The 21207-nt window shown below is 44.4% G+C and overlaps 1 protein-coding gene and 1 pseudogene across 2 annotated transcripts in view; both read right to left on the reverse strand.

Moving 5' to 3' along the window:
* Positions 1 to 21207, reverse strand: part of LOC124551144 — a 94359-nt gene that overhangs the window by 59176 nt on the left and 13976 nt on the right. For both annotated transcript variants that reach the window (XM_047126108.1, XM_047126107.1), the window contains one exon: positions 5569 to 6565. In XM_047126108.1, the coding sequence (XP_046982064.1) occupies positions 5569 to 6565 (997 nt within the window). The remainder of the gene's footprint in view (positions 1 to 5568; positions 6566 to 21207) is intronic.
* LOC124551658 lies at positions 2747 to 2864 on the reverse strand (annotated as a pseudogene).

Below are 21207 nucleotides of genomic sequence, written 5' to 3' on the forward strand. Positions count from 1 at the left end.
GTAGTCCTTTTACACGACCCCGTTCAAACTCAGTGAGGTGCTGATAATGACGTCTTTGTCGCCTTAAAGGCATTCTTGACTAACATCAAGCTACAACGAACAATCGCAAAGGTAACTAAGGCTCACGATCACTACAGTATGTACAGGGTGATCAAAAAGTCAGTATAAATTTGAAAACTTAATAAACCACGGAATAATGTAGATAGAGAGGTAAAAATTGACACACTTGCTTGCAATGACATGGGGTTTTATTACAACAAATAAAAAAAAACAGACTTCACAAAATGTCCGACAGATGGCGCTGGACAGCAAAACGTCAGTGACTGCGCATGACAATCGTGTATAAAAGGAGCTGTAATGAGAGAGAGAATCAGATGCGCCAGCAGTCGCAGCATGTTGACGTTACCTGAAAAGGCGCTTTTAGTGAAGCTGTATTATCAGAATGGGGAATGTGGTACTTCAACGTTACGATCCGATCGCCATAGGAAGGGGATTTGAACGGGTAAGGGTCCATTGACAAATGCAGCCGTGGCGAGAATGATTTCGAAGTTCGAAGCGACGAGTTGTTTAGACGATAGACCCCGTAGTGGCCGACCGAGCACAAGGCGTAATGTTGCTGAGACAGTTCAGGAAGAAATGGAGACTGTAGCGGGTTCGTCTATGCACGGGAAGTCAGAGCTCGTGCAGTCGCACTACTGTTTGGTTGGCACTGAGGCGTACCCTCCGATGCTATGCGTACAAAATCCATCGGCATCATGAACTGTTACCTGACGATCTAGTGAAGTGCAGGGCTTTTGCGGTGTGGGCGTTTCAAAAGATGGCGAAGAGGACGATTGGTTGAGTAACGTGTTGTGGACCGGCGAAGGTCATTTCACGCTCCGAGGGCCTGTCAACGCCCTCAACTGCAGAATTTGGGCTACCGAAAATCCTAGAACTGTCGTGGAAACTCCATTGCATGACGAAAAAGTCACGGTATGGGTTGCATTTACCACATCTACCGTTATCGGGCCCTTTTCTTCGAGGAAATGCGTGATTCTGCTTTTGTAACTGCTACCGCGACGGATGAGAGGTACGCCGATATGTTACAGAATCGCATCGTTCCCAGCCTGGCTAATAAATACCTGCTGGAACGTACGATGTTTATGCAGGGTGGTGCTCCACGCCATATTGCTAGATCTCTTGCGCGCGTCGTTCGGTGATGATCGTGTGCTCAGCCGCCACTTTCGTCATGCTTGGCCTCCCAGGTCCCCAGACCTCAGTCCGTGCGATTATTGGCTTTTGGGGTTACCTGAAGTCGCAAGTGTATCGTCATCGACCTACATCTCTAGGGATGCTGAAAGACAACATCCGACGCCAATGCCTCACCATAACTCCAGACATGCTTTACAGTGCTGTTCACAACATTATTCCTCGGCTACAGCTATTGTTGAGGAAAGATTGTGGGCATATTGAGCATTTCCTGTAAAGAGCATCATCTTTGCTTTGTCTTACTTTGTTATGCAAATTATTGCTACTCTGATCAGATGAAGCGCCATCTGTGGAACATTTTTTGAACTTTTGTATTTTTTTGGTTCTAATAAAACCCCATGTCATTCCAAGCAAGTGTGTCAATTTGTACGTATCTATCTACATCATTCCGTGATTTATTCAGTTTTCAAATTTATACTGACTTTTTGATCACCCGGTATTTAAAGCTAACATGATTTGCATCCTCATAGTGGCGCTACTTGCGCCACTCTTATGCGACTGGCGCGAAATCTGAACAGAGATTGTCTTTCAGGTGTAGAAACACGCCTAACAACTTACGTTTGTATCGCTCAACTCCTTGGTGTTGCAATTTTTTACAGTCAGTGTATTTTCAGATCTGGAAACCCTACCTTTAGCTCACGGACATTCTGTGTTCTCATGTCTCACCTCTCATGCTACAATATCCTTATATCATTTTTCTGTAGGACTACGTCTGACCACACACGGCACGTTGAAAGATGCCTGTTGTTACCCTTTTATGGGTGTTAAGGGCACTTTGCGAGCTCTCATGCGTGCAGTTTGTAATGAGCTGCCTGTAAGTCTTGTTTCATGCTGCTGCAGCTGCGCAGAGCCCCTGCAGATGGGGTGAACGATTTTTGTTTGGTTATTTCAGTTACTCAAAGTTTGTTCTTTACCTCATTCTCTTTGTATGTGTTGGTGTATAAATGAATGTGAGAGTGACAAGGTTTTGAAGTTGGCACCACATGTCAGAGACAGTACAGTAGTAATTTTGCACTGCCAGTCGAAATGGGCTGTGTCAGGCAACAGAGTCCAGGGAGCTTCTTGACCAGTAACAAGATGAGAGCAGGGAAAATAAATCCCCGGAGAATGTTGGCACTGTCCTTCCGGTGCTTAAGGGAAACTACCCCACCTTTGGCCGCCCAGAGGATAGCCAGGACTCGCAGTGAAACCGGTATCTGTTGCTGGCTTTCCGGATGTAGTTGCAGCTGGTTCTTGCTGTGCGCTAGACGTCAGGATTAAGATATTGAGTTCGTTTAAGGGAATTGTAAAAAAGAAGCACTCCGTCTTCAGGCCTCAAGTGGCCCATCGGGACCATCCAACAGCCGTGTCATCCTCGGGCGAGGATGCGGATAGGAGGGGCGTGTGGTCAGCACACCGCTCTCCCGGTCGTTATGATGGTTTTCTTTGACCGGAGCCGCTACTATTCGGTCGAGTAGCGCCTCAATTGGCATCACGAGGCTGAGTGCACCCCGAAAAATGGCAACAGCGCATGGCGGCCTGGATGGTCACCCATCAAAGTGCCGGCCACGTCCGACAGCGCTTAACTTCGGTGATCTCACGGGAACCGGTGTATCCACTGCGGCAAGGCCGTTGCCAAGGGAATTGTAGTGGGTCGTTAATATTTTTTCTTTCATCTTTGATGCGAATTTTAGCCAAATACTTTGAAAGGTGGCTACACTGAGTCACAGCGAAGGAGATTGCGCCAAAGAGTATTATTTCGCCGCCTCCACTGGCGCAGTAGTAGTTCAGATGTTGCCGCGGGCAGTGATTGTTCAGAGGTTGCCGTGGGCAGTGCTTGTTGAGAGGATGTCGAGAGCAGTACTAGCTGAGAGCATGTCGTGTGCAGTTATTGTTCTGTTGGGCGAGAGAATAGATGGTGTTCGGTTGGTGTAATGTATATACGGAGGATGTTGCAATGATCATAGTGTATTTTTCGTCTATGTATATGGAGGTAACAAAAAAAATTTTTATTTCAAATCTCCTTAATAATAATGCATCTTGGCCACAGGTTCAGTCAACAAAGCATCTGGCTCGTGTTCATGTATTAGACTTGTAATTCTGGTTTCTATGTGCATTTATAGTATTTCTGGTTTTTCAATTAGTTCATTGTAAATGGTGTTCAAAATATCTTGTCGTATTGAGGAAGAACCGTGCCAGATACATGTACGTTGAACCACACTACCACACACAGAACAGTTACACTTGTGCTTTGTTGTTTCGTAGCTTTTATAGTTGCAGGGGACTTAATTAATCAATTGTGTTAACGGAAATTTCCTTTCATTCTTTATTGTTATTTTATGCAGTCAGATTGCGTACTAATACTGGTCAGGGCGAACCGGTTACGAGACTTCATAACCGGACACACAGCTACTAAAATTATTACAAATTTAATTTTATAATTAAGCCCCCCCGCAACTTGCTTTAATTAGTTAGTTAGTTACATGTGGATCATGATGCACGATAGATCGTAATATTGTCCAGTTTGATAGAGGATGGCTCAAATGGTTCAAATGGCTCTGAGCACTATGGGACTCAACTGCTGTGGTCATAAGTCCCCTTTGATAGAGGAAACAGACATTAGAACGTGTTAGTCCGGTTACAGAAATGCTATCACAGTCTCCTTCAGGTTCGTTTATGTTAGTAAAAGATCCAATATCTTGTTTGTTAATGGCATCTTGCGAGAGAGGTTAGTCTCACAGCCAGCGCTTTGTTTGAAGTTGAGCCAACGCTCTGTGATCATATAATCCATTTTCTTAAATCTTGGGCTTGACGTTTGTTAAATTCTGGTTAGCATTAACTTGCATAGTGAGTGGAAATTTTGTGTGGGGTTCAGTTTTTTCTTTGTGCCTACTAGGATGCTCTTTGTCCATTAGAATCCCATGTGCTCAAGATCTCACAGCTATTAAACTGTAGTATCTTGTACGTCTAATATGTAAAAACCTGTGCGAAGCAGATATCTACATTTCCTCTGAATTATTGTTGGTAATCATTTTGTTGACTTTTTTCAAACTGTTGGCGATCATTTGCCTTTGATGTGGCTGCTCCCAACACCCACTGTTTTCATTCTTTTCTTGGCTTACTGACAGCGGAGAGTAATATAGTCTGGCCATTTTAATGGTATGAGTGAATTTGTGAATTATGTAATTTCACTCTCGATTTGTGAAACTTGATATCTCTAGCTCTTGGTTGTATCCACTACCAATGATCCGTTTATCCAAATAAGTCCATCACCCTAATGTGTTAGGCGACTCATTATTCAATAACTAACCATGATTCACTGCTTCTGTTCGCACAATGAATATTGTGTAGTGAATACCCTCCAGAGAACTATTGGTGGCAAACTTCTGCCTTTTGATAAATACATTGTCACCATTTATGATAAAAAGTATCTTATTGGTTACACAAATGATTTTGTTACTATGAGTAATATTAGCCATTCCAACAATCTGTATTTGACCCTTAGAAAGAAATGTGTCTACAGCGCCAAAGCATATTTAAAGAAAGTAGTAAGTAAAACGAGATATTGTCAGTATGATAAAATCTAATGTGACTTACAATGCGTTACTTTCCCTGACACGGTCATTTAAACTCGTATTAACTGTTTTATCAAATCCTGTTTTGATTCATTCATTGGGTCATATCCGTTGTGCCCTCGGTGAGTCTATAAGACGAGCATGCTAATCAGAAAATGCGACGTATCCAGGAGCGCACTTTTTCAACACTATCTAGACGAAAATTAAACTCATTCGTTCAGAATCTGTGCTCATATTATGAATTTCCTTTACAAACAATAGTAAAATATGTACACCATCTTTCACGTGGCATTCCTGCTCAGGATCCTTCAATTACTAAAGCAAATAAATAATATCATATCCACATATACCTTTATATATACATATATAACTTCTTGGTTACCATCTGATTCTGATTTAAACTGTTCTCATGATGGCAATTGTTGGCTGATAGTTTTTTGCGAAACACAACAGACATCAGTAAATACTGCACTTGAGTACCACTTACCTGTTATTGAGGAAGAATTGCCACTAGACAGAACAATACTTCTATTGTCCGCAAATGGTACAGGTATTCACACATCAACAACTATGAGAACACCTATGAGAACGTTTTTGACTAGCTTCCAAACACTGTACACAGTTCATTAGGGAACACAGCGTAACCTCTGTGCATGTTCGCTAACAACCATCAGCCATACATGTCCACTTGTTTGGACCTGGACCATGGTTCGAAATAAGCGCATCACGAAATTCTGTTTCAAAATACTAACGCTATAAAACTTACCAACCATCGGCAAAATGGTCCCCAACAGCGGAGAATCTGATGTTCCAGCTCTCTGAACTGCTCCACAGCCACCATGATGTGTGATTCGAGAGCCAGTACTTGGTGGACCTTTGTAGCAGAGAGAACTGCAGTTCCCGTTTCTGGAGGCCTCACCCACGCAGGGTTAGAGGACTCTATGTAGCCGCGAACCTCGTCCACGCTGCAGTATCTGAGTCTGGTGGTCACCGACCTGCACACAGTCACCTCCTTCCTTATGTATTCGTCTACAATTTTCTGCCACATGCTCCAGCCACTTGTCAAACACACATTCTCCTTGTTCATCCACTGCCGGAGATTCTTGCACAAACTCTCAGAGATGGATTCGCATAGGAGGCCACCCATACCGAGCAGCTCTTCCAGCTCCCCATAAATGTTGTCCGCAATCTCCTCCCAATCTCTCTGCTTGCACAACAAGTAGAAATGATTCACGAAGCTGGGGTCTCGACGCACTGCCTTCTGCACCTGTGGGTTGTCCCAGTTGAGCCTGTAGAGGTCACCACCAGCGTGTAACAGCTCTAGTCCTGAGACACTGTCCGCATCCTGGCTCACAAATATGTTATCTTCACTTTCGCCCAGAAAGGCATTTGTCAGCAACACAAATGTGACCCTGTCCATCTTAAGTGACCCTCTAACTTTTACATAGGAGGCACAGTACTCCCTGATCCCAAAGTTGCGTTTAGGGTCCTCAGACAACCACTGTTTACTGCTAATGCGCATGTTATTGAGGGAGGTCTTGTGCTTGAGCTGCACCAGCAAGGTGTGCGCCTTGGTGTCTTCCTTGGGTCGCCACACCAGCACCAAGTCGTCGAACCTGCCTGCATCGCCATTGTTGGCGGACAACTGGAAGAGCAGCCTGCGCTTCAAGCAGCGGAGGAAGACCAAGGCTAGCATGCGCTCCTCGTACCTATCACCTTCTCCTGAAGCGTGTGCTCTCCTGTTGTATTCCAAGGCGACAGACCTACAACAAGCAACATCATAATGATGATGAGGATGATGATTTTAGGGTGCTCAAGGGTGAGAATACAAGCCCTTTTGCTGAACATGAATATATATATATATTTAATACGAAAGTAAAGCTAAAGTAGTCTCATAACTTTCTAATTTATTACAACAGTATAAACTCTTCAGTGGCAGCATTTCTCAACACAGGCACCACGCCATGAGGTGCACTCGTTGTGACGTTGCCCAAGTTTCCCAGTATCTGTAGAAAGATGTTTTCAGTTGAGCAGCAAGCAACACAAACACCAATCGCTTCTTCACGTCTTTCTTCACTGGAGGCGAACCAGTGGCGTCTTAAAACAGGGTTGCTATGTAGGCCAGCAATAATTTAAGACTAGAGGAGCCCTGTTATAGTCAAAAAACAAAGCGGAGGTCTAACTGCACTGCATAACAAATTAAAGAACGCATAAATTCGAAATCTGCCTCAAAAGTACCTACTACCTTCTTCTGTAAAGGTGCAAAGCTCGGCTCCCTGCAGCGTCACCCTCGGGCTCGACGATGCTTCAAAGAGCAAGGTGACGACACATAAGAAAAAAAAGGCCAGAGCTCAGAAGTTAATGATGTCACACTGGGATCACATTTCACCACAGTTCTGCCCAACGCCACCCTGGATATTTTACACAATGGGGAGGTCGTTGCACCCCCTCTTATCCATATGTCACCCCTTTCTTTAATGCTATGCCATGGGAGTCAGAACCGCAACACCCAAGTGGAAATCCCATGCCTTTCTTACAGGTGGCCAAGGCAAACATGTCAGACACACCGAAAAGGCTTCAGGGGGTAGCTTAACATGCTTCAGTGAAATCACACCTTTGCTTGGGGCGCTGATTCACACACATTTCGCGGTTCAGAAACACCATTTTGCTGTGCGATCAGCAACAGGACGATGTCTTCACAATCTTTGACACTGCTGACGTCTCCCAGACGGTTCAACCCTTCACTCAGGATATGTAGTCCTGCAACTGCTTTGAACGGAACCATTCCCCTTTGGAGTGTGGTGCGACCACAATTTTCATTCTGGTGTACAGCATGGAATCACTAGGGACTGTTCAAATCCCTTCGCCAAAATTTTAACGTGATCTGAACTAGCAAAGGATACTTATGCTTTTGCAGATGTCCTGTTTTGTGTCCTCCTCTGGTATAATAATGGGGGAAGTGCGACATTGACACATGCATGAGGAGAATGACAAAGGGTCCTTCTCAGACCACCCAGTTTGGCAGCACTGTAGGCGCTATCTGCCCATCATTGATGAGTGCTTTAAAAATGTACCTGTACTGAGAGAATCTGTGGTGGAGTCCTAGGCGCCTACAGACAGACAACCGCCTGACACCTCTCCAACTACGCATGCCTGCTAACAGGGGCTAGAACAGCAGCTTAGCTGAGCCTGAGGTTTACAACGCAGGGTGTCACACTTTTGCACAATTACAGAGGGCAGTCGCAGATACCTTTGAGCGAAACTTGAAACTCCTATGTCACAATAGGAGACAAGTACCGGGTTTAACACAGTTGGTCTTTTAATAGTGTTGTGCAGTGTATTTTCTATTGGCTTATTCAACTGAATTAACTGGTGGACAGCTGCCCTGCGTCAACATTAACCTCTCCAGCTTTGTTCACTGTCCCAGTTGCACCGAGATAAACATGGGGCACTTTAGTTGACAAAACTGCATGGCTTTGAAGGAATGGTTAATGGAATTTTGGCTGTTGCATGTGAGTTCCATAGCACCGAAAGGAAATTTCCTCTATACGTCTTTTCATCTCAATCATGACCTATAAGTCGTCTATCATTGTTTTCCTAACGTAAAGGTCACTTTAAAGTCATACTTAGAAAGATTAATTTGAATACTGAAGTTGCTGAAAAAAACAGTTTTGAACCTTCATGTTAGGTGCCTAGTGTCAATGTTTTGGCTTCGCCAACAATAAATATTGAAAATGTCCGCCTCCAGTGGCTGAGTGGTCAGTACAACAGAATGTCAAAACTGAGGGCCTGGGTTCGATTCCTGGCTGAGTCGGAGGTTTTCTCCGCTCAGGGACTGGGTGTTATGTTGTCTTAATCATTATCATTTCCTCCCCATTCACGTGCAGGTCTCCGAAGTGGCGTCAAATCTAAAGACTTGCACCTGGCGAACGGTCTACCTGATGGAAGACCCTAGTCACACGACATTTCATTTGTTTTAATATTGAAAGTGGTACTTTAGGACACCAAAGTGATGATGGTAGAAGGGACATCCTAAAAGTTCTCAAAAAACAAATAGAGCATGGCATCATGAACTATACACTTTGCACTATTTTTCGACTTGTTGGCCACCGACGTTGAGGCATTTGGTCGTAGTGGAAATCAGTGGAAGAAACCACCCTGGCAGAAATCAGTGCCCTGTGATCCAAGGAATTGTCCCACTACTCCACCTCAGTATTGGTTATCAAGTGGCTTCCTGAGATTGCAGCTTTCAGTGAAATGAACAGATGAAAATCTAATAGGACAAACAACACCAGCGACCAACTATTTTACAAGACATGACTTCTTCACTATACACTATGTGTAGGTATTCATGGATGACAACACACTAGTCCCGCATGCCCATTCGTACTGGATATCAGCGTGCACCTCCATTGGGGACCACGTTGTCGATACATATCGGTCTGCCACCGTGACCAGCATGAGATGTACTCGAATAATCTCTGACACACCGGTCTGTCTTCTTTGGCGCTCTGCGCATGCGTCATTCCTCAGCACTGATTCGCCTTCTGTCATTGTGTCAGCAGTGTGTATGGATTGATATGGCATTTGTTTGAGTCACCTCGTGTCCCATCTTACCTTTCAAACATAATGACGAAACTTATTTTGGACCGTCCCTCGTATTATAAGCAGCTTCATTGCTATAAACTGTAGGCACAAATCAGTTGGTCGATAAATTTAAAACTTTCAGTTTAAAGCTGATTGTTTGCGAAATTATTGTATTTGAATTCAGCACGGTAAAAATTGTTTGCTGGACACATCCCTTTTGTTGTCTCGTATTTTCCTAAGAAACATCTTTGCTTCTAGTTACAAGATATTGTTGTAAAATTGGAACACTGTCGTTGTTTCATGAACATGAATCTCAACTTCTGTTTTTTACATTACGTAGATGTCCGTTACGATGTTGATAAATCAGTATGAACACCTTAACGATTTTTTTTATGTAACTTTTTTTACCTCAGCAATTCAATGATTTATAAAGGGCACAAGTTGGTAATAAACCTTAAATGCTGATTTACAGGCTTTTAATACAAAAAAATGCTCTAAAATGCTATTTTTGAGCGTCAATCATCAGAGAATTGTCCTCTTGAGGCCTGCACCTCATGGCCAACGTATGAATCTACAGCTAAAATGCATACCTTAAGACCTATGAGCACTCAGTCATCTTCGCTACTGTGAAACATATCTTCTCTACCGAACAAGTGCTCATGCACACTCAAGGTACGCGTTGTAGAGCCTATGTTTACTTGACATTTTTCCTTGTTTTGTCAGTACTAGCTCCTCCCAAAATATGAAAAGCTAAGAGCTTGTAGTGGGCAACGACCTTGCCGCAGTGGATACACCGGTTCCCGTGAGATTACCGAAATTAAGCGCTGTCGTGTGTGGTCAGCACTTGGATGGGTCACCATCCAGGCCGCTATGCGCTGTTGCCATTTTTCGGGGTGCACTCAGCCTCGTGATGCCAATTGAGGAGCTACTCGACCGAATAGTAGCGGCTCTGGTCAAAGTAAACCAGCGTAACGACCGGGAGAGCGGTGTGCTGACCACACGACCCTCCTAGCCAACATCCTCAACTGAGGATGACACGGCGGTCGGATTGTCCCGATGGGCCAGTTGTGGGCTGAAGACGGAGTGCTTTTTAAGAGCTTGCAGTACAAGAGATGTTTCGTAGTATTGAAGATAAGCAAGTTCTCGTAGCTCTGCAGATATGCATTTTAGAGCCCATGTTTATTGAATTTCTTTTGTTGTTTTGGTGGCTACTACCACCTCTCAAAATATTCGACACTTTTTCTTAACATCCAGTATATGCAGACTGAACCGATGAACGTAAATTTGTACCAAGGCTGAGATTTGAACGCGAACGTTCTGCTCACTAAGCAGATACACTAACGACTTGATTATAGCACCTATGTCTGGGTTTCAGGTAGGATTCCCCATTTAGTTCGATGCTGACGTGAGTTGAGGAGCCCCCGCGGAGCTTAGGGAGAGTAGTCAGTGGGTTGGGGCGTAAGTGGGGATTTAGACTGAGGAGGCAGGAGTGCTAGGGTCAATCATTCAGCTGTGCAAGGCCACTGTGCTAGAGTGGAGTAGTGGTTAGCGCATCTGCCCAGTGAGCAAGAGACCTGGGTTTGAATGCCAGCCTTGGTACAAATTTTCATTTGTCGCAGCAGTACGCATATACAGGGTGTTACAAAAAGGTACGGCCAAACTTTCAGGAAACATTCCTCACACACAAAGAAAGAAAATATGTTATGTGGACACGTGTCCGGAAACGCTTAATTTCCATGGTAGAGCTCATTTTAGTTTCGTCAGTATTTACTGTACTTCCTCGATTCACCGCCAGTTGGCCCAATTGAAGGAAGGTAATGTTGACTTCGGTGCTTGTGTTGACATGCGACTCATTGCTCTACAGTGCTAGCATCAATCACATCAGTACGTTGCATCAACAGGTTAGTGATTATCACGAACGTTGTTTTGCAGTCAGTGCAATGTTTACAAATGTGCAGTTGGCAGATGCCCATTGGATGTATGGATAAGCACGGGGCAATAGCCGTGACGCGGTACGTTTGTATCGAGACAGATTTCCAGAACGAACGTGTCCCGACAGGAAGACGTTCGAAGCAATTGATCGGCGTCTTAGGGAGCACGGAACATTCCAGCCTATGAGTCGCGACTGGGGAAGACCTAGAACGACGAGGACACCTGCAATGGACGAAGCAATTCTTCATGCATTTGACGATAACCCTAATGTCAGCGTCAGAGAAGTTGCTGCTGTACAAGGTAACGTTGACCACGTCACTGTATGGAGAGTGCTACGGGAGAACCAGTAGTTTCCGTACCGTGTACAGCGTGTGCAGGCACTATCAGCAGCTGATTGGCCTCCACGGGTACACTTCTGCGAATGGTTCATCCAACAATGTGTCAATCCTCATTTCAGTGCAAATGTTCTCTTTACGGATGAGGCTTCATTCCAGCGTGATCAAATTGTAAATTTTCACAACCAACATGTGTGGGCTGACGAGAATCCGCACGCAATTGTGCAATCACGTCATCAACACAGATTTTCTGTGAACGTTTGGGCAGGCATTGTTGGTGATGTCTTGGTTGGGCCCCATGTTCTTCCACCTACGCTCAATGGAGCACGTTATCATGATTTCATACGGGATGCTCTACCTGTGCTGCTAGAACATGTGCCTTTACAAGTACGACACAACATGTGGTTCATGCACGATGGAGCTCGTGCACATTTCAGTCGAAGTGTTCGTACGCATCTCAACAACAGATTCGGCGACCGATGGATTGGTAGAGGCGGACCAATACCATGGCCCCCACGCTCTCCTGACCTCAACCCTCTTGACTTTCATTTATGGGGGCATTTGAAAGCTCTTGTCTACGCAACCCCGGTACGAAATGTAGAGACTCTTCGTGCTCGTATTGTGGACGGCTGTGATACAATGCGCCATTCTCCAGGGCTGCATCAGCGCATCAGGGATTCCATGCGACGGAGGGTGGATGCATGTATCCTCGCTAACGAAGGACAGTTTGAACATTTCCTGTAACAAAGTGTTTGAAGCCACGCTGGTACGTTCTGTTGCTGTGTGTTTCCATTCCATGATTAATGTGATTTGAAGAGAAGTAATAAAATGAGCTCTAACATGGAAAGTAAGCGTTTCCGGACACATGTGCACATAACATATTTTCTTTCTTTGTGTGTGAGGAATGTTTCCTGAAAGTTTGGCCGTACCTTTCTGTAACATCATATATACGTCATACATGGTTGAGACTTGAAAAGCTCTCTGGAAGCATACAGTTTCATTTGCTCACGAATTATTGACAGAGAGAATCCCAGGCGTGTAACGGAAAACGGCTGTCTTCAGCGCACACTTTGGCATCTTTTCTTCGCTTGTTTTGCCTCGTGAGTTTACATCTTGGCGGTGGTGACTGCGATGAGTCTGTACGAGGGTCGTTTGAAAAGTCCATGCAAAGTCCGAGAGATGGCACGACCGGTGTGGATTGAGGTCATATTTAGTTAGTAGCATCTTTGGAAAGAACGCACATATAGTTTCAGCCATATTGGTTTATTTCTTTGTGATTGGCATTCGTGTGAATCAAGGAAGTCGAGTGATTGTCAAAAAATGGAAGAAAAGGAATTTCGTGTGGTGATAAAACATTAATTTATGAAAGGCAAAACACCTCAGGAGACTAAAGAGAAGCTTGATAAACATAACGGTGACTCTGCACCTTCGATTAGAACTGTTTATAAGTGGTTTCAAAATTTTCGGAGTGGCCATATGGGCACAAGGGATGCTGAACGTTATGGACGCCCTGTGGAAGTTACTACTCCAAAAATCATTGATAAAATCCATGATATGGTGATGGATGACAGAAGAGTTACGGTGCGTGAGATTGCTAGTGCTGCAGGCATCTCGAATGAACGGGTACAGAATATTTTGCATAAACATTTGGACATGAGAAAGCTATCCGCAAGATGGGTTCCGCGATTGATCACGCTTGACCAAAAACAGAATCGTGTGAAGTGTTACAAGGATGGGTTGCAGCTGTTCAGGAAGAATCAGCAGGACTTTAAGCGTCGTTTCGTCACTGTGGATGAAACATGGGTACATTACTACTGAGACCAAACAACAATCTAAACAATGGGTTACCAAGGGAGAATCTGCGCCAAAGAAAGCGAAGATCATTCCTTCGGCCAGAAAGGTTATGGGGACTGTCTTTTGGGATTCGCAAGGGATAATCCTCATCGAATATCTGTAAAAGGGTAAAACTATTACAGATGCATATTATTCATCGTTAATTGACCGTTTAAAATCCGAGCTGCAAGAAAAACGTCAGCGGTTGGACCACAGAAAAGTCCTTTTGCACCACGACAGTGCACCACCACACACCTCAGCAGTTGTGGTCGCAAAACTATTGGAAACAGGATTCCAACTCGTTTCCCATCCCCCCCATTCTCCAGACCTGGCTCCCTCGGACTACTATTTGTTCCCCAGTTTGAAGAAGTGGCTGGCGGGACAAAGGTTTTATTCAAACGAGGACGTGATTGCAGCAACTAATAGCTATTTTTCAGACTTGGACAATTCCTATTATTCGGGAGGGATCAACAAATTAGAAGATCGTTGGACGAAGTGTATAAGTCCAGAAGGAGACTATGTCGAATAATAAAAAAGGTTTACCCAGAACACGTAAGTAGTTTTTATTTTTGCACGAACTTTTCAATCGCTCCCCGCACGGTAAGTCAGAGAAATCCCGATAGCCCCAACTTAAAGCTGTATATTGCGTTATGGAGAATTTCCGTGTAGAAAACTATGTATCAAACGGATCTGTATCCGACCATGTAGACTTACACAAAAGTCTATGCCTCTCGCCGTCCATGATATCCAGCTTCTGAGGAGTTACGCTTCGAAAGGCATCTCCAACACTTTTGCGGGGTTTTTCATCAGCCTTCTACCGACGTTGGTACGCATGGGACCGAATTACTGCCCATACTGAGTTGCCTGGTGTGGTGAGGAGCAGGCTACATAGTGGCCATATCAATGGGGCAAAGAAGTAGCCGAGACACGACCAATCCAGTAGCTTCGAAATTGTCCACCAAGGGACTCTTGCACCTGATTAGGAAAGTGTGCTGGAGTTCCAGCCTCCTCTAACGCCATGTGATCCACGATTCCTTTGTTTTCGAGAAGTTGTATTAACACATGTTTGCAACGTGTCTATATAATGATGCAGAGAATTAGTAGACAGTATACTGCTTGATATTTTATTTTTGTATATGAGCTCATTTCGGCTTTACTGCCTTCATCAGTACATCTGAAAAAAAATCGCTTTTCTTTATATTTTACATAATGTATAATTAATAAAGGATTTTTACATTGGATGTTCTGCTCACGTCCTGTCACTGTAAACGGACATGCGTCAACTTTGAGTAAACGTTTGCTGCTGTCGGTAGTTGGTCGATGTAACATTCTTTGAGTAACTTTTAAAGACACTCGATGATCTCTCGTTGCACGTATATTAAAATAGTTTCTGTATGTCCATCCTTCCAACAAAGGTTTAGGGACTTCAGCCGTTCACTTATGTAATAAGCCTCCTTTTGCTGTTTGCTCCACTCGTACACAGGGTTCCCTCACCGGCCACATCTATAAACTGGTTTCTGCGGATTGTAACAAAGATGTTGTGTCTCCAACCATCAACTTACCAACAACATGGTAGACTGTAACAACTACGTTGTGTCTCCAACCATCAACTACCAGCTAGTTGGTAGTTGATGGTTGGAGACACAACATCGTTGTTACAGTCTACGGAAACTAGTTCACAGATAGTGGCCACTGATGGAATTGTGTATACGAGTGGCGTTAACCTTCTCAGCGTTAGTTAAGGCCTAAAGATGGTGTAGTGAAGCACCGAAATTGGTTGCCATATAATAAATTTCAGCAAAAGGACGGCTGAGGTGTTCCATTTTATTACATACATCGAAACAAGTTTTTTTTATTATTTTGGCATTCGTGGAAATTCAAGTTAGACAGCTCGTAGTTTACTCAGAAATGTATATGTTGTTGCAGGTCGTGTATCAATGGATTTGTTATTAATGAGTTTGTAATCTCTGGTATTTTATTTATCTGTTATTCCTATATAAATTTGCAACAAAACTTTTTAAAAACTGTGTGTGCGTGAAATAGGTTTGTTCATTTATTATATCGTGGGGATAATGATTAGTGTGTATGTATATATCAAAGTCCTCAAAATGGAAATGAGCGTACGGCATTGTGGGCCGGGAGTCCCCCTTTCGGGGAAGTTCGGCAGCCTCGGGCACGTACTTATTGCCTTCGGCGCCACATTGGGCGACTTGCGCGTCGGAGGTGGGGATGAAATGATGATGACGACAACACAACACCTTGTCCCTGAGCGGAGAAAACCTCCTGCCCCAGCCGGAAATCGAACCCAGGCCCCTTGGCGAGGCACTCCGCCACGCTTACCACTCAGTTAAAGGGTAAATTCCTCCAAAATACTCATGATTGAGCCTTTCAGGATTTTGCGCAGCATTTTTAGTGCGTTTTCAAACTTGTCGACTTCGTGTTTTTCATTTTTAAAGTTTGTGAATGAGGTGGATAAATGGTTCAAATGGCTCTGAGCACTATGGGACTTATCTTCTGAGGTCATCAGCACCCTAGAACTTAGAACTACTTAAACCTAACTAACGTAAGGACATCACACACATCCATGCCCGAGGCAGGATTCGAACTGCGACCGTAGCGGTCGCGCGGTTCCAGACTGTAGTGCCTAGAACCGCTCGGCCACTGCGGCCGGTCTGAGGTGGATAGGTTGTTATTTGTTTCTCTCGTGTGTTCTGTGGATCTGACGCTGAAATTTCTCCCCGTCTATCCTGCATAAAATTTTGAACAGTTACTGTAGTAAATTTTGTAAATTCCAGTGTTCAAGTGTTTTTGGGAGTTTGGTTTTTCCTGAACGCAGTTATGTGTTAACATTATTTGTTGTTCTGAAGGTTAGTGGGGCGTTTATTTTATCGGATAGTTTTCCCATACAGTTTGTTGGTATGTAGATGGTTTTCTGTCTGTCTGTCGTTAGTATTATTTTATGATTATGGCGTCTTTTTCAGGTTGTGTTTTTGTTGTGAAGCTGTAGAACCATATTGTAGTCATAGCTGTTCTCGTATGTGATGTGCTGTAGCGTACTTATTTCTTTTTCCTCTTGCAGTGGCATACTTTGGATTCCGTTAATCATGGATTGAAAGGATGCATATGTATGAGATTTTGGATGTGAAGATGTATGGTCAGTTATTCCATCTTTAGTGGTTGGTTTTCTGTCGATTTCAAAAGCACGTTTATAGTTGTTGTTGGTTATGCAGGATGTTACAAAAGGTACGCCCAAACTTTCAGGAAACATTCCTCACACACAAAGAAAGAAAATATGTTATGTGGACATGTGTCCGGAAACGCTTACTTTCCATGTGGAGCTCATTTTATTACTTCTCTTCAAATCACATTAATCATGGAATGGAAACACACAGCAACAGAACGTACCAGCGTGACTTCAAACACCTTGTTACAGGAAATGTTCAAAATATCCGTTAGCGAGGATACATGCATCCACCCACCGTCGCATGGAATCCCTGATGCGCTGATGCAGCCCTGGAGAATGGCGTATTGTATCACAGCCGTCCACAATACGAGCACGAAGAGTCTCTACATTTGGTACCGGGGTTGCGTAGACAAGAGCTTTCAAATGCCCCCATAAATGAATATCAAGAGGGTTGAGGTCAGGAGAGCATGGGGGCCATGGAATTGGTCCGCCTCTACCATTCCATCGGTCACCAAATCTGTTTTTGAGAAGCGTACGAACACTTCGACTGAAATGTGCAGGAGCTCCATCGTGCATGAACCACATGTTGTGTCGTACTTGTAAAGGCACATGTTCTAGCAGCACAGGTAGAGTATCCCGTATGAAATCATGATAACGTGCTCCATTGAGCGTAGGTGGAAGAACATGGGGCCCAATCTAGACATCACCAACAATGCCTGCCCAAACGTTCACAGAAAATCTGTGTTGACGACGTGATTGCACAATTGATGTTGATTCTCGTCAGCCCACGCATGTTGATTGTGACAATTTACAATTTGATCACGTTGGAATGAAGCCTCATCCGTAAAGAGAACATTTGCACTGAAATGAGGATCGACATATTGTTGGATGAACCATTCTCAGAAGTGTACTCGTGGAGGCCAATCAGCTGCTGATAGTGCCTGCACACGCTGTACATGGTACGGAAACAACTGGTTCTCCCGTAGCACTCTCCATTCAGTGACGTGGTCTAGGTTACCTTGTACATCAGCAACTTCTCTGACGCTGACATTAGGGTTATCGTCAACTGCACGAAGAATTACCTCGTCCATTGCAGGTGTCCTCGTCGTTCTAGGTCTTCCCCAGTCGCGCGTCATAGGCTGGAATGTTCCGTGCTCTCTAAGACACCGATCAATTGCTTCGAACGTCTTCCTGTCGGGACACCTTAGTTCTGGAAATCTGTCTCGATACAAACGTATCGCGCCACGGCTATTGCCCCGTGCTAACCCATACAGCAAATGGGCATCTGCCAACTGCGCATTTGTAAACATTGCACTGACTGCAAAACAACGTTCGTGATAAACACTAACCTGTTGATGCAACGTACTGATGTGCTCGATGCTAGTACTGTAGAGCAATGAGTCGCATTTCAACACAAGCACCGAAGTCAACATTACCTTCCTTCAATTGGGCCAACTGGCGTTGAATCGAGGAAGTACAGTGCATACAGACGAAACTAAAATGAGCTCTACCATGGAAATTAAGCGTTTCCGGACACGTGCCCACATAACATATTTTCTTTCTTTGTGTGTGAGGAATGTTTCCTGAAAGTTTGGCTGTACCTTTTTGTAACACCCTGTATATTACGTACAATGTATATAAATGCGACTGTTTGCTGATGTACAGTTGAAGACAATAAAGCTGAAGTTAAGTTTTATACAAAAATGAAATACCAAGCAATATACTGTCTACTGATTCAATTCATATTGTCCTACTGTGGCATAATACACTGAAGAGCCAAAGAAACTGGTACACTTCCCTATTATCGTGTAGGGCTCCCCAGGGCACGCAGAAGTGGCGCAACACGACGTGGCATCGACTCGACTAATGTCTGAAGTAATGCTGGAGGCAACTGACACCATGAATCCGAGGGGTGTCCATAAATCCGTAAGGACACGAGGGGCGGAAATTTCTTCTGAACAGCACGTTGCAAGGCTTCCCAGATATGCTCAATAATGTTCATGTCTGGGGAGTTTGGTGGGCAGTGTAAGTGTTTAAACTCAGAAGAGTGTTTATGGAGCCACACTGTAGCAAGTCTGGACGTGCGGGATGTCGCACTGTGCTGCTGGAATTGTCCAAGTTCGTCGGAATGCACAATGGACGTGGATGGATGCAGGTGATCAGACATGATGTGTCACCTATCAGAGTCATATATCGACGTATAAGGGGTCACATATCACTCCAACTGCACACGCCCCACATCATTACAGAGCCTCCACCAGCTTGAACAGTCCTCAGCTGACATGCAGGGTCAATGAATTCATGAGATTGTCTCCATAACCGTACACAGCCATCCGCGCTATAGAACGAGACTCGTCCGACAAGGCAACATTTTTCCAGTTATGAACAGTTTAATGTCGGTGTTGACAGGTGCAGGCGAGGCGTAAACTTTGTGTCGTGCAGTCATCAAGGGTACACGTGTGGGCCTTCGGCTCCGAAAGCCCATACCGATGATGTTTCGTTGAATGGTTCAGACGCTGAGACTTGTTGATGTTCCAGCACTGAAATCTGCTGCAATTTGCGGAAGGGTTGCACTTCCGTCACGTTTTCAGTCGTTCTTGGCCCCATCCTTGCAGGATAATGGAATGTAGCGGAATTAAGTCGGGTGATGCTGAAGGAATTAGATTAGGAAATGAGACACTTAAAGTAGTAAAGGAGTTTTGCTATTTGGGGAGCAAAATAACTGACGATGGTCGAAGGAGAGAGGATATAAAATGGAGACTGGCAATGGCAAGGAAAGCGTTTTTGAAGAAGGGAAATTTGTTAACATCGAGTATAGATTTGTCAGGAAGTCGTTTCTGAAAGTATTGTATGGAGTGTAGCCATGTATGGAAGTGAAACATGGACGATAAATAGTTTGGACAAGAAGAGAATAGAAGCTTTCGAAATGTGGTGCTACAGAGGAATGCTGATGATTAGATGGGTAGATCACGTAACTAATGAGGAGGTATTGAATAGAATAGGGGAGAAGAGGAGTTTGTGGCACAACTTGACAAGAAGAAGGGACCGGTTGGTAGGACATGTTCTGAGGCATCAAGGGATCACAAATTTAGCATTGGAGGGCAGCGTGGAGGGTAAAAATCGTAGAGGGAGTCCAAGAGATGAATACACTAAGCAGATTCAGAAGGATGTAGGTTACAGTAAGTACTGGGAGATGAAGAAGCTTGCACAGGATAGAGTAACATGAAGAGCTGCATCAAACCAGTCTCAGGACTGAAGACCACAACAACAACAACATGACGTAATGTTCGTCTATTATGCTTTTAACGGATGGTGAAGGTAGTGTATGTTCAAATGACGAAAGACATTTTTTACGTGGTATAGTTACAATTGATGTTTCAGAGTTTTTTACTTTACTTATAACGTAAAACCTCGCTTCTTGCCAAGTTTCATTATTCTAGGCCGACGCGAGGTACCCTATTTGTTTTGAAGAGTGAGTTTGCGAATATCAAAATGTGTGACATAAACGGCCGTATCTTTTGACTGCAGTGACTTAGAATCTTAAAATTTCTACATCTCCAGCGGACCGTAGAGCTTAATACACTACTGGCCATTAAAATTGCTACACCACGAAGATGACGTGCTACAGACGCGAAATTTAACCGACAGGAAGAAGATGCTGTCATATGCAAATGATTAGCTTTTCAGAGCATTCACACAACGTTGGCGCCGGGTGGTGACACGTACAACGTGCTGACGTGGTTTCCAACCGATTTCCCATACAGAAACAGCACTTGTCCGGCGTTGCCTGGTGAAACGTTGTTGTGATGCCTCGTGTAAGGAGGAGAAATACGTACCATCACGTTTCTGACTTTGATAAAGGTCGGATTGTAGCCTATCGCGATTACGGTTTATCGTATCGCGACATTACTGCTCGCGTTGGTCGAGATCCAATGACTGTTAGCAGAATATGGAATCGGTGGCTTGAGGAGGGTAATACGGAACGCCGTGCTGGATTCCAACGGCCTCGTATCACTAGCAGTCGAGATGACAGGCATCGTATCCGCATGGCTGTAACGGATCCCTGAGTCAAGAGATGGGGACGTTTGCAAGACAACAACCATCTGCACGAACAGTTCGACGACGTTTGCAGCAGCGTGGACTATCAGCTTGACGCTGCATCACAGACAGGAGCGCCTGCGATGGTGTACTCAACTACGAACCCGGGTACACGAAAGGCAAAACGTCATTTTTTCGGATGAATCCAGGTTCTGTTTACAGCATCATGATGGTCGCGTCCGTGTTTGGCGACATCGCGGTGAACGCACATTGGAAGCGTGTATTCCTCATCGCCATACTGGCGTATCATCGGGCGTGATCGTATGGGGTGCCTTTGGTTACACGTCTCGGTCACCTCTTGTTCGCATTGACGGCACTTTGAACAGTGGACGTTACATTTCAGATGTGTTACGATCCTTTGCTCTACCCTTCATTCGATTCCTGCGAAACCCTACATTTCAGCAGGATAATGCACGACCGCATGTTGCAGGTCCTG

Source organism: Schistocerca americana, chromosome 9 (assembly GCF_021461395.2).
Source record: "Schistocerca americana isolate TAMUIC-IGC-003095 chromosome 9, iqSchAmer2.1, whole genome shotgun sequence".
Lineage (NCBI taxonomy): Eukaryota > Metazoa > Arthropoda > Insecta > Orthoptera > Acrididae > Schistocerca > Schistocerca americana.